Source organism: Gadus morhua, chromosome 19, assembly GCF_902167405.1.
Source record: "Gadus morhua chromosome 19, gadMor3.0, whole genome shotgun sequence".
Classification (NCBI taxonomy): domain Eukaryota; kingdom Metazoa; phylum Chordata; class Actinopteri; order Gadiformes; family Gadidae; genus Gadus; species Gadus morhua.
The window spans coordinates 94,055-108,636 of NC_044066.1; the positions used below are offsets into that span (position 1 = coordinate 94,055).

The window sequence follows — 14,582 nt, forward strand, 5'->3', positions numbered from 1 at the left end:
CCTTTTGGACCTTATGTAGACAATGATTACTGTTGCGCATTGTGTCTCAGTGACCGAGTGCTAGAGTGGAGGTAGCGCGTCAGTCTTGAGTTTCTGCGGGGGGTTCGACTCCCAATAACGTGAATTTATGTGAAGCTTAAAAAGTCCTAATTCTCGTCATGCATATGGAATACTTATTCACTAAAGCTTATGGAATTATATTTTTGTGCTTATTTCGAACTTGAACCCATATTTTCAAGGCCGTGCTGGCACCACATCTATGGGGGTAAAATGCATGATGATAGACCGGCGAATTTGAACCCCGGTCGCTGGCGTTCGGGTCTTATACTAATCCACTGTGCTACAGCCGCTACCTCTCAGCGGTCCAAAACATGCGATACATTTCTTAAATAGGGTGTATTTAAAGTGAATTCCCTAAATTATAGAATAAGGCAGGATGGACGTTGCTTATGGATTTTTAAATCATCATCATTCTATTTGGATTAATGGCGAACAATTCTGCATTTGGCATAGTTTTTTTACAGACAATATGCAGAATCTTTTCACTTATACTCATATAGACTGCTTGATCTATCGTAAAGGTGAGAAAAATGACGCAAAAAACGCCCCTTTCACGTGAACGCGCACTGAACCTAAGGCGGAAAACCTGGTTCAACTAATTGAATCTAAAGTGAGCTTCGTGGTACCATTTAACTCTGATTGCGTGTTGCGGCTCTATCGAGCCAGGTTTTCCCAAGAAAGCCTGGGTATGTTCAGCGAGCTTCGTGGTATAGGGCACTGGTGTGCTGTGATTAGCCGTTGCAAGCCGTTTTGGAAATCTGCCCCATATGACATCATATGGGGCAGGAAGTGGGCGTGCGTCCACCTAGATGTGTGCTGGATAAATCAGTCCACCAGCCTACCCAGTGGACTGAAGCAAATGTTGCTCATCTATCCGTCACACATCTAGGTGGACACGCACAGCTAAGGGGCCGATTTCCAAAACGGCTTGTAACGGCTAATCACACCACACCTGGTAGCATGTCATGGCACCTTTTACTAACTCTTACTTCTGTCAACAGGCAGGGGTGTGTTTGCTCTGTCCCCTTTTGAAAAGGGGGATTTTGTAGTTGAATACAGAGGAGAAATTATTGACTTTAAGGAATCAGAGAGAAGGAGGAGGATTTATCATTCCAAATGCTTGGTGTTCGTGTTTGACTTCATGTGGCATGGCAAAAAATGGTGGTAATCATTTACTGTATGGTGGCTGGTAGCTTGCAATGTTCAGTACATAATCTTGGCCTAATTGTCCTGCTTGACTAAGCCATTAGCGTGATTCTTTTTGTCTCCTTTGAAGCGTTGATGCTGCGTTGGAAGATGACTCATTTGGAAGACTGGTCAATGATGATCATGTCCATCCTACCAGCAGGATGAAAAGAATTTTAGTTGGTGGAAAACCACACCTCTGTCTGTTTGCTGCGAGAGACATAAACAGAGGAGAGGAAATAACATATGACTATGGAGATAGCAGTTGGCCATGGAGAGAAAAGGTTTGTCAGTGACTATAAGCCTCTGTATAGTATGCTTTATCTAATATATACGTCAACATCTTTCGACTAACTGCTGCCCTTTTGACCAGGTGACCCTTGTAAAGGAAGGTTTAGATGTTAACCTTTTTTCTGGGTTAAATAAAGGTGAAAAAAGAGACAAGGCATTCTGTTCAAGCAAACACAATAATAAATCTGATCACTAGCATAGTTGTGATTACCATATGATATTCACATTGTGGAAAGGAAGCCATTTTATATATTTATATATAAGCCATCAATCGGTTGGTGATTACTCAATGTGCTTGACTGATGATTGCTAAAATTAGTTGCTGACTGGCCGTTGGTCTCATACCAGTAGAAGACGCATGCAACTGTATAGCTGTTGTGTAGACTATATGCTTGTAATCAAAATAGTGACTGCTACACAGCCAAATTCTGAATAACTGATTCAAATTCATATTTTAGGGTGGTGGTGGCGATTCTCGTGACATATCCGTGGACAATGGTATCTTGCCATGCAGCTCCAACCCAGTGATGCAAGAAGAAGAGGTTTCACCCTCCAGCTTGCAGGTAAAGGATTGTGGATGGATGGATTGTGTTTTAGATACTTGTCAATGTGTTTGTGATAAGGAGCCATGCAAACATACACACTTACTAGGTGTAATGAGGTTCAAGTCCATGTCATAGAGTTTTGCCAGTTGTGAGGATTTTCATTTGTGAGGATTCGTGTGCTCAGATACGGTTCTTGCTTATACACACTGGCTTGAAATGGCATGCTAGATACTAGAATATGCACTGACCCAGGATCAGGATTTTACTGAGAACCAATCAGCACAGCCTGTTGTTGAAAGAGGAGGGTGTTACAAAAATATCAGACCAACCTGGCGGACATCTTGATGATGGAAACAGAATATTATATGCTTGTTTTAAAAGCTCCTGAATAGAAAAATGGAATAGCTGTACAAATGTCCCACAAACTTAGTTGGGACATAAATATTGCTGCAGTTGTTAGTTTAAGCCACTTGAATATTCTTAGCTAACTGGTCAGACCAATGGGTTGCATTTTGTCATTTGATATTGTAAGGAGGCTTGCATGGCAGATGAAGGCTACATGAAGTGGCATAATGCAATGAATAAAACACACTGTCTCAGGTGCAGCCTTGTGGGGTATCCGTACCCAGCTTCCACTCAAAGTTATGGATAACTTTGAGTGGGAGCTGGGTACGGATACCCCACATAAGGCTGCACCTAAGACAGTATGTCAGCTGTATTATTGGTGACTTTGCGTGGGAAAAGGTTAGGTATGAATACCTCAGAAGGCTGCACCTGAGACACTGTCTGCTGTATTATCAGTAACTTTGAGTGGGAGCTGGGTACGGGTATCTCAACGATAATACAGCGACACACTGTCTCAGGTGCAGCCTTGTGGGGCATCGGTACCCAGCTCCCTCTCAAAGTTACCGATCACTTTGAGTGGGAGCAGAGTATGGATACCCCACAAGGCTGAACCTGAGACAGTGTGTCGCTGTATTATCAGTAACTTGGAGTGGGAGCTGGGTACGGGTATCCCACTGATAATACAGTGGACACACACTGTCTCAGGTGCAGCCTTGTGGAGTATCCGTACCCAGCTCACCCAGCTTTCACTCAAAGTTACTGATGATACAACTGACACACACCGTCTCAGGTGCAGCATTGTGGGGTATTCATACCTAACCTGCTTTCACTCAAAGTTACTGATAATACAACTGACACACACCGTCTCAGGTGCAGCATTGTGGGGTATTCATACCTAACCTGCTTTCACTCAAAGTTACTGATAATACAACTGACACGCACGGTCTCAGGTGCAGCCTTGTGGGGTATCCGTACCCAGCTGCCACTTAAAGCTGCCTCCCTTCTTCTGTCCTCTCACCATCTTCAGGCTACGCCTCACAAGAGCTGTACAGTGTGTATGCTATGACCAGGAGGAGAGAGGATATTGAATATTAGCTAACTGGTCAGACCAATGGTTTGCATTCTGTCATTTGATATTGTAGGGAAGCTTGCATGGCAGATGAAGGCTACATGAAGTGGCATAATGCAATGAATAAAACTTCACTAAACAGAAGTTAGACTGTCACCCAGGCAAAACTTAAGCTACACAAAACCAACAAAATCAGCTCACTACATGAGAAATTACATGTTGAACCGACATGTGTTGTCATTTACCATAGTTTGACTAACACTGATCCTGTTCCTGGGTCAGTGTGTGCTCTGGTCTGTAGTATGCCATTTCAGAAACGGTGTCTCTGGTGCAGCCTTGTGGGACACCTGTACCCAGCTCCCACTCAAAATTACTGATAATACAGCGGACACACACTGTCCACTGTGCTATCCGTACCCAGTTTCCACTCAAAGTTATGGATAACTTTGAGTGGGAGCTGGGTACGGATACCCCATAAGGCTGCACCTGAGATGGTGTGTGTCAGCTGTATTATTGGTAACTTTGCATGGGAAAAGGTTAGGTATGAATACCTCACAAGGCTATACCTGATACAGTGTGTTTGTGTCCTGTTTTATCAGTAACTTTGAGTGGGAGCTGGGTACGGCTATCCCACAAGGCTCCACCTGAGACACTAGCCTACTAGCTGTGACTTGAGATAATTTGTATGTTGATGTTCTCTTCAGGGTTGTATTTCCGCTAAAACAGTCGGTTGGTTATTACTAAATGTGCTTGACTGATGATTGCTAAAATTAGTTGCTGACTGGCCGTTGGTCTCATACCAGTAGAAGACGCATGCAACTGTATAGCTGTTGTGTAGACTATATGCTTGTAATCAAAATGGTGACTGCTACACAGACAAATTCTGAATAACTGATTCAAATTCATATTTTAGGGTGGTGGTGGCGATTCTCATGACATAGCCGTGGACAATAGTATCTTGCCATGCAGCTCCAACCCAGTGATGCAAGAAGAGGTTTCACCCTCCAGCTTGCAGGTAAAGGATTGTGGATGGATGGATTGTGTTTTAGATACTTGTCAATGTGTTTGTGATAAGGAGCCATGCAAACATACACACTTACTAGGTGTAATGAGGTTCAAGTCCATGTCATAGAGTAATGCCAGTTGTGAGGATTTTCATTTGTGAGGATTCGTGTGCTCAGATACGGTTCTTGCTTATACACACTGGCTTGAAATGGCATGCTAGATACTAGAATACGCACTGACCCAGGATCAGGATTTTACTGAGAACCAATCAGCACAGCCTGTTGTTGAGAGAGGAGGGAGTTACAAAAATATCAGACCAACTTGGCAGACATCTTGATGGAAACAGAATATCATATGCTTGTTTTAAAAGCTCCTGAATAAAAAAATGGAATAGCTGTACAAATATCCCACAAACTTAGTTGGGACATAAATATTGCTGCAGTTGTTAGTTTAAACCACTTGAATATTCTTGGCTAACTGGTCAGACCAATGGGTTGCATTTTGTCATTTGATATTGTAGGGAGGCTTGCATGGCAGATGAAGGCTACATGAAGTGGCATAATGCAATGAATAAAACACACTGTCTCAGGTGCAGCCTTGTGGGGTATCCGTACCCTGCTTCCACTCAAAGTTATGGATAACTTTGAGTGGGAGCTGGGTACGGATACCACATAAGGCTGCACCTGAGACAGTGTGTCAGCTGTATTATTGGTGACTTTGCGTGGGAAAAGGTTAGGTATGAATACCTCACAAGGCTGTACCTGAGACACTGTGTGTCCGCTATTTTATCATTAACTTTGAGTGGGAGCTGGGTACGGGTATCTAACCGATAATACAGCTGACACTGTCTCAGGTGCAGCCTTGTGGGGCATCGGTACCCAGCTCCCTCTCAAAGTTACCGATCACTTTGAGTGGGAGCAGAGTATGGATACCCCACAAGGCTGCACCTGAGACAGTGTGTCGCTGTATTATCAGTAACTTGGAGTGGGAGCTGGGTACGGGTATCCCACTGATAATACAGTGGACACACACTGTCTCAGGTGCAGCCTTGTGGAGTATCCGTACCAAGCTCACCCAGCTCCCACTCAAAGTTACTGATAATACAACTGACACACACCGTCTCAGGTGCAGCATTGTGGGGTATTCATACCTAACCTGCTTTCACTCATAGTTACTTATAATACAGCTAACGCACACGCTCTCAGGTGCAGCCTTGTGGGGTATCCGTACCCAGCTGCCACTCAAAGCTGCCTCCCTTCTTCTGCCCTCAACATCTTCAGGCTACATCTCATAAGAGCTGTACAGTTTGTATGCTATGACCAGGGGGAGAGTGAGGATATTGAATTATCACTCACCTCTGACTCTAATGATAGCATTGGCATCATGTTGTGGCAACAACTAAAAGCATTGGTAATTAATTCAGGATGCTCACTTCTATGATAGCGATTCAGTGTGAACCCACTGTTTGATCCCTCACAATTTATTTTTGATTTGATTAGAAACATGCAGTCTTTATAATCTGAATTTCTTTTAATGTCTTAGGTTTGCAGTGGAGACACATATTTAAAGAACAGCTCCTCTGTATGCAGCTCCACCATGGTGTCACAAGACACAAAGTTTGCCAAAGAAGCCAAGTTAAGCTTGGTAAACTACACAGACTCGGATGAATCAGCCGTCAGTTCCAACGCTAATGAAGATGTTCCCTCATCCACCATACAGGTATCTTAGTCAGATCACTTGAGTAATTTCAGCAACCTGTCACTAGGCAATGGACACACCCACTTTTCAACCTGCCACCATCTTGATGGAACAGAATTTTGAAGTGCTCATTCACTATTTTATTGTTATTTACTGCAAAAGATTTTGTGTTTTGAAATACATGAATGTGATTTGGCTTGGTTAGGCTTTGGCACCGCAGCATAAATGCCAATCCAATCCATTTTTATTTATATAGCGCATTTCCTACTCAGTGATAACTCAAAGCACTCAAAGCCAAATCAAGCTATTCAATTACATGCAATTAAAAACATGGAATCTACAAATCTAAATCAGGGCATCATAAGATTGTAATTCCATGTGTATTCTGCCTGTTCTTTTGACTGTTTTGGTTCTTTGAAATTGCATTGTTTTAACATTGGAGTGAATGGGCACATTCCATTCTTCCAAGATGGCCATGTTAAAAAGTGGGTATGTCCGTTGCTTAGTGACAGGCCTCTATTGTATCCATTCCACTCTTGATTATGGCAGCTCCCACCTAGCCTCATCAACATTTGATTCTGGCAGAGGATCTGGACCCACATCCGTAGGGTCTCATTTACAAACTTATTTCCTCACGCTCCAATCAAACTGGACTGGATTTGAAAGAAATCGACCTACAGCTAGATTTTATTTTATATTTTTAGGAACGTGAGAAAATACGTTCAGTAAACAAGACCCTATAGACGTGGGTCCAGAACCTCTGCCGGAATCAAATGTCGGAGGGGGTGGCTGGTCAGGCTAGCTGTTGGCAATTGGTTGTATTGTTGCTCAGTTTAGTTAATAAGCAAGCACACTTGCAAGTCGGCTAAATAGCTGCTTTTGCTGTTTGCACTGTAATACCCTGAACATTTAGACCATCTCCAATTATGGTCTTGGAGAGCAACTCACCTTGAGGCTCTCTCTCCAATCCTAACATAGCAATCTGATACTTCCAATAAGCTGCTTGCCAGGTCCTTAATAACCTAAATAAACAGGTATTTGATGACATTTTGAAAGCCTGCACGTAGAGTAACTCTCCATGACCGTTTGTATTGTTTGTTTAAACTGGTATTTTAATTGTGTTTCTTGAAGAGCAAAGAGAAGATTCCTGTTGGATTTGATCTTTCTGACTCCAGTATGACACATGGAGATGATGTCCGACAATTGATTGTGCCAAGGCTTAGGAGGACCAAAAGCGTCTTTGTAAGTCCCACCAACAAATGTCAGTCATCGTCATGTACTGTAGACATCTTTGTGGTTGACAAAATGTACTTCAGTGGTCAAAGTTATCACTGACGGGTAGTACGCGTATCCTGGAACCCTTTGTGCATCTAAACTGTTTTATTTTATATTTCTTAAAGATGAAAGACAGGATTCCTGATGGATCTGATGAGCTTTATTGCACCAGTACTGATAGTGGGGAAGAATACGTTCCAGCTTCAATTGCAGAAAGTACAGATGATACAGATGGAAGCATGATCTGTGAAATGTCACCATCTATATCACCATCATCCTTGTCAGACAGGACTCTGAGTAGCAGAAGCAGTGCAACAAATGTCTGTATTCCTGACACCACATGCTCTCCTAGCAGGGAACATGGTGAAAGTGCCTCAGTATCCATTCCTGCTGTCAGAAAGAAAGAAGATGGATCTCGGATGTACAACAAGAGACAGTTCTGTCTGTATTGCGGGTCTTCTTTCCTAAAAATCGTGAAGCATTTGGAGCGTAAACACAAAAAGGAGCTGGAGGTAGCAAAAGCACTTAGTTTCCCAAAGGGCTCAAAACAAAGACGCGTGCACTTAGAATGTCTCCGAAACAAAGGTAATTTTGCACATAATGCTGAAGTTTTGAAAACGGGCACAGGAAAACTGGTTGCACGCAAGCAGCCAAGAGAAGAATCCCAAGCACAAGACTACATGCACTGTCTCTACTGTCAAGGGTTATTTATGAAACGTACAATGTGGAGACATTTTCAGATTTGCAAATTCAAACCTGTCGATCCCAAACCGGGAAAAACTAGAGTCCAAGCCCTCTGTGCCTTTGCAGAACCCACACCTGCTGGAGTTTCGGAAGAGCTATGGAAACTGGTGAACAACATGAACCAGGATGCTGTTGCACATGCAGTCAGAAATGACTGGTGCATCATGGAGATGGGGAAGCACCTCTACAACAAGCATGGATTTGAAGTTGATAAGCACGAATATATCCGGCAAAAGTTAAGGGAGCTTGGCAGACTTTGCTTACATGGTGGAGAGGTCACAAACATGAAGACGATCAAAGAATATGTCATACCAGCGAACTTCATGCAGACAGTCGATGCAGTGAAACACACAGCACAAGGCAATAAAGGTAATTCCAAATCGCTTCCTCTGAAACTTGGACACAGCCTCAAGAGGATGTCTATGCTCCTGGAGAGTGATGCAATCATTAAAGGAGACAAGGATGGCGCAGAAGAAGCTCGAGCCTTTCGAAGTCTGTATGATGCAAAATGGCACGAGCTTGTGTCAGTCACATCTTTGAGGAGCCTCAATGAGTCCAAGTGGAACGCCCCCCAGCTGCTGCCTTTCACAGCAGATGTGCAGAAGTTGCACAATTACCTGGATGAGAAGCAACAGCAGTACCAACATGATTTAGAATCTGAGGCGTCATCGCACAACTGGGCCAACCTGGCAAAGGTGACTCTCGCACAGGTTATCTTATTCAACCGGCGTAGAGAAGGTGAGGTGTCCAAAATGTCCCTCTCTGCATTCACATCAAGAGACACATCAGCACCTCACGAAGACGTCAACCTCGCTCTCTCTGAGCTCGAGAAAAAACTCTGCCATCATTTTACCAGAATAGAAATGAGAGGAAAGCGAGGTAGGAAAGTTGCTATCCTCCTAAGCCCAGTGATGTATGAAGCACTCAACATGCTACATCAAAAGAGAAAGGAGTGTGGCGTCCTCAAAGAAAACGCATATGTGTTTGCCAGACCAGGAGTGATGTCGCACTACAGAGGGTCAGATTGCATCCGCCAGTTTGTCCAACTCTGTGATGTCAAGAATCCTCTCTCACTCACCTCAACAAGACTGAGGAAGCACATGGCTACCTTATCTAAAGTACTAAACCTTCAGGAGACAGAGCTTGACCAGCTGGCGGATTTCATGGGCCACGATATTAGAGTGCATCGGCAGTTCTATCGGTTACCGGAGGGCACCCTTCAACTGGTCAAGATCAGTAAAATTCTGATGGCCATGGAGCAGGGCCGCCTTTCAGACTTTCAAGGCAAGAGCCTTGAGGAGATCAACATTGATCCGACTGGTATGTGGTTTCTGCTTAAATCAACTCTTGCCATTTTGAGCTTTAAATGGGTACAACACCATAACTACAGTATAATGTATTTCATACCACCTGTTTAGAAACAATCCAGTTGGACAAGCATACGGAGTCTGAAGATGACCTTACAGAGGAGGTGTATGAACAAGACATGGAAGGTATGTGTTTTGGTGTTACTTAGAACATGAATATCTTAGTGTGGCAGGGTTGCTCCTTACCACACGCCACCTAAGTGGCTTCCTTTGGGGCCCTCCAACACAGGACACGGGTAGATGGTAGTGCAAGATGTTTATTTGAGATTAAGGCAGATTGTATTCGCCGAGCTGATGGTACAAACTGCCATGACTGTGGCTCCTCCTCGAGTGTGTGTGTTGATGGCTGGTTTATCCTGGGTGCCATAATTGCTCTGCACCACCGGTGTGCAGCCCCACCCAGCCAGAGTCCAATCAGTCTGACTCAGGCCAGGTGAGGCTGTAAACCAGCCATCAACAACACACACTCCACATACACCCTCCACACTTAGGTTACAAGCATATCTTGCGTTCTGTATTTTTAAAAATATATCCATCTTTAAAACTTTGTCCCTGATCAGGGTAACTATGTCCTTAAAAAGGCTTAAACGCCTTCAATCATAATCAATAACACTTTTACTTGCATGCAATCCAAAGGTCAATTAAAGGTTCAAAAGATAGTGGCACACATTTCCATCATGGGTAGAGAGACAGCAAACACACAATCATACTGTGATCCAAGCACACCTTATATTTATATACACGTACAACATCAGCCACAATTCACTAAATGTTGCTTGTGTCATCAAAACAAACTAATTGATACATCCTCAACACTCACACAACTCTCATACCAGGTTAAACAGACGGCTGCTATAGCTATAAACAGTATAATATTGTAGATAGAGATTCCACTTTGTGATTCACATATCGGCTGGGATTCTACATGAATTTTGAAGTTTTAATGAGAACTTGTAATCATCTTGTCATTCAATAGTTTCTGATGTCAGTCTGGCACGAAGCATGGAGCAGAAACGAAGTGGGTCTCCACAAGAAAATGAAGGGGAGAGTAATTCCGATGGAGACGACATCCCTGTCCAAAAGAAAAAGTCCAAGACCAGTAAGGAATCCTACTATCCTATACTATATAATGATGAAAACGCTGTTTGTGTGTATATTTGTCCATCCATCTGTCTACATTTTTCTCTTGAGTAACACACCCAATCCATGTGAAATTGTACATGGGGATTGGCATAGGCAGAGGATGACAAGGCTACTTTTCTGAAACATTTCACTATATTGGTAAAGTACAGTGCAGGACAATACAGTAGTGTATTAAAGGGCACAGTATAGTAGCGTACACTAGCGTAAAGTACAATAGCATACAATAAAGTATAGTACACTAGTGTACAGTAGCATAGCAGCATACAGTACATTATAGAGCAGTTAGGTCTGTTTATGTAGAATCCTTTCCAATTGGATGAGACGTTCGAGAGGCATTCTATGACGCACTTTCAGTGAGGATATCATGCACATCCCACATCCACTCCGAATGTAGAACTCTTGACTGATCACAAGCAATCACTGTGCGATAAGCTACATGTGACTGTTAATTTCAGCAACATTTACTTGCACCTTCCAATGTGCGTTACGCGGCAACCATGAATCCTGGGCGCTTTATCCGGAACTATATTTGCTACGTATTCAGACTGTATTTGAACGAAATGAACCTTTTTGAAAACTTTATCTGGTGTTTATTTAATAATTAGTTGTAAAAGGAATTGCTGTATAAAAGCAATATAGCGCTCGTTTTCGTGAGGAGGTCTGTGGATATCCCCATGGCTGTGGTTTGGCCGCAGCCATGGGCGACGGACATCCTCACTCACTCGCGCTATATTGTCTAAGCAACAATAAAGCAATAAAACACGACTTTAATGCTCTCTTGCCTATGGCAGCACAGCAATAGTTTAGCTGTTCAATTTATATTATGTATTGAGTTTAGTTTTTGACTCTAAGAAATGCAGTTCCTAAAACTCACATTAGTGTGGAATTTCAAATAGTGAACATGCGAATGTATGGTAGTTCAAGTATTTGAGCCAGACTTAACAATTACTGTGCATTTATGTCCTAAACTAACTTTTCATTCATTTCTTATTTAGTTCGCAAGCCACAGAAGAAGAGGCCCTGGGAAACTGAGGAGACAAATGCCGTTGAAAAGCACATGAGGAACTTCATTTTGACCTGCAATGTTCCAAGAAAGGAAGACTGTGATAAGTGCCTTAAATCAGAGCCAGAAGCACTAAAAAATAGAGACTGGAAGGCACTCAAATTCTACATCAAAAATAGAATTACTGCACTAAAAAGGAAAATGTAAAACATTTCAGTTTTCATCAGGTACAATAGAGAGAAATGGGGGAGAGGGGGACAGGAGATAGAGTGAGGGGTGGGGGACCATAGAGAGAAGGAAGGAGGGAGGGAGGGAGGGGGGGGACCATAGAGAGAAGGGGAGAGGGAGGGAGAGAGAGAGGGGGAGAGAGAGAGGGGGAGAGAGGGAGAGAGGGGGCGAGGGAGGGAGAGAGACCATAGGGAGAGGGAGGGACCATAGGGAGGGAGAGAGTGAGGGGGGGACCATAGGCCTACTGTATTTGAGTTGACACTCAATAAAGAGCTTTTAAAGTATGTTCAGGTGATCTAATTCTAATTCATGTGTAGAAACCTCATCTATCTATAAATGGCTGTCTGTCTGTGGCTCGTATATCTCTCTGACCATATGTCAGATCGGCCTAAAATTTCGGATATGGCTTGGGCCGATGGTGTGCATCCTCAATTGAAAAAAAAAAAATCAAAACCTTTTATGAAATGATTTTACATGCAAGCCCCAAAAGGTGCCAAATAAACACAGAAGTAATGCTACTACGCAACGATTGCGTGCAGGTGTTGTGCTACACGGTGAATACTTAACCGGCTGGCGAAAACGTCAACGCATTCCCTTTCAAACAGGTGTTGTAGGCTTTGTGACAGGCTGGCACTGCACTTGACCAAACAGTTACGCTGCGTTCCATTTGTCTCGTGAAGTCGTCGCCCGAGTTGTACTGACGCGAGAACATGACGTCACTTGGGTCGTACTATTATACAAAAGGTACTGAATAGAGAATCAAATATATATAGCATAGCATACAAACCTGTTCTATAATGCCTGCACCGTACATGATCCAAACTTACTATCACCCAACTCTAATTTTATGACCGTAGGTAGGCCATATCACCTTCACGTTTAGACTAGGTCTGTGGCGCAGGTGTCAACTGTTGGTCAACCCACAGTCTGTTTGTGGTGGTTTGTCTGAGATTATTGCACCAGATAGTGGTCCTGTCTAGGGATGTCAGAACAGCTGTTCCCCAGAAGAATGATATACCTGAGGAGTGTGTTAAGATGTTCCTCAGAAGAATAGCAAATCCTGAGATGTGTGTTTAGGGTCCCCAGAAGAATAGCTATACCTGAGAAGTTCCCACATAGGAGGTCCTAGTCAGGTCTGAACCCAAGTTATGAATATTGTTAATTTGAAGTGATATTCATGCTCCTCAAGTGCATCTAAACATGCCAGATTTTTTTCAGAGGTGTATGATGTCTAGGAAGGGTGGCTCCCACAATGTAGGTTCCTGTCAGGTTGTACCACAACGTGACAAAGACAAGCCTGTGTGTGTGTGTGTGTGTGTGTGTGTGTGTGTGTGTGTGTTCGTGCCCGTGTTGAGAATTAGACCTCCGCTCTCTGTTCATGGGGCTGCAACACCGTGTCGAAATGAAGTGAAGCGTTGTCTTTTTGCTCTCCAAAATTCATCGTGAACGTGATATGTAGGCCTAGGTTGTATTTTGGAGACAGAGAGAGAGTGAGAGTGAGAGAGAGAGGGAGCGAGCGAGGTATAAAACTATTTTTTCTATTCGGCATATTGAACCGTCGGCCTAATGCGCCTCCTTTTTCAAAAGTCGGACTAACGGACCTTCGGACCAATGGGTTTCGTTTTCGGAACATTGAACCGTCGGAATAGTGGCATGTCGATCTAATGGGAAATATTTCGGAACATTGAGACGTCGGAACAATGAGGCGTCGGAACAATGAGGCGTCGGAATTACGGCATGGCACCCCCTGCTATGTAGCCTATTTTATAGCTTACACTGATATTTTAAAACAGGAATGCGAAATGCATCCTGGGATATTTGATGGTCCCAAGTCCACACAACCCACACAGCAAAAGGACTCCGCGGCTTCCGGAACGGACCCGCGAAACGGACCCGTATCGGAGTTCACTTGCACTCAGGGACGGATCCGCTACGAAGGCGGATCGCAGATCCGCAGTGGCTCCGCGCCGGATCCGCGATTAAAACCTTACCTCCGTGGCGGGTCCGTTTGGGACCCGTTGGGGGTCCGTTTGGGACCCGCAAATGTATACAGACATCCGCCGCGGAACCGCAACGGACTCATAAAGATCCTGGCTCATCTGGCCCGGGTCCGTTTTGGACCCGTTTATCTTATTTTCAAAATCCCTTCTGTTCTTGCTGTAGGATAAAATAGGATAAACTAAACTATAGGATAAAACTCAAAACTATCATTCCTAGCCTAGGCTACCGCAATATAGGCCTAGGCATAAGTTTAAATATGCATTGCCTTGTATGTTTTACCTAACAATATTGTCAATAGGCATAACAATAACAGAAAAGGTTCAAGTCAAGACATCAATTTACTGCACAAAAGTAATCACTACTCAATAGAAAAACAGAAAATAGAAAATTGACATTTACATTTATGGAAAATTATAGGTTATAGCCTATTCTGGTTTTGTTAAGTAGTCTACGTTGGCTAGGCTACTTTACATTCATTTTGTGGACCTAATTAAGTGCTTTATAGGCATAGGTCGGTGCAGACATAAAATATTTTTACTATTAGGCTACAACATGAAATGCTGCGCTATATACAGTGCATAACTGGTGAACGACAAGAAGTTCAATCAAAAGATTGTTTAATT

General features: G+C 43.3%; 1 protein-coding gene across 1 annotated transcript; it reads left to right on the forward strand.

The window, feature by feature from the left end:
- The first annotated feature begins 988 nt into the window (after positions 1–988).
- On the forward strand, positions 989–11,981 carry LOC115532673 (uncharacterized). Its single transcript, XM_030342554.1, has 9 exons — positions 989–1,224; positions 1,337–1,529; positions 1,995–2,099; positions 6,043–6,219; positions 7,330–7,440; positions 7,599–9,537; positions 9,636–9,710; positions 10,561–10,683; positions 11,723–11,981. The coding sequence occupies exons 1-9, from the start codon at positions 1,202–1,204 to the stop codon at positions 11,935–11,937; spliced, it is 2,961 nt and encodes a 986-aa protein (XP_030198414.1). The 5' UTR covers positions 989–1,201; the 3' UTR covers positions 11,938–11,981.
- Positions 11,982–14,582: the final 2,601 nt, after the last annotated feature.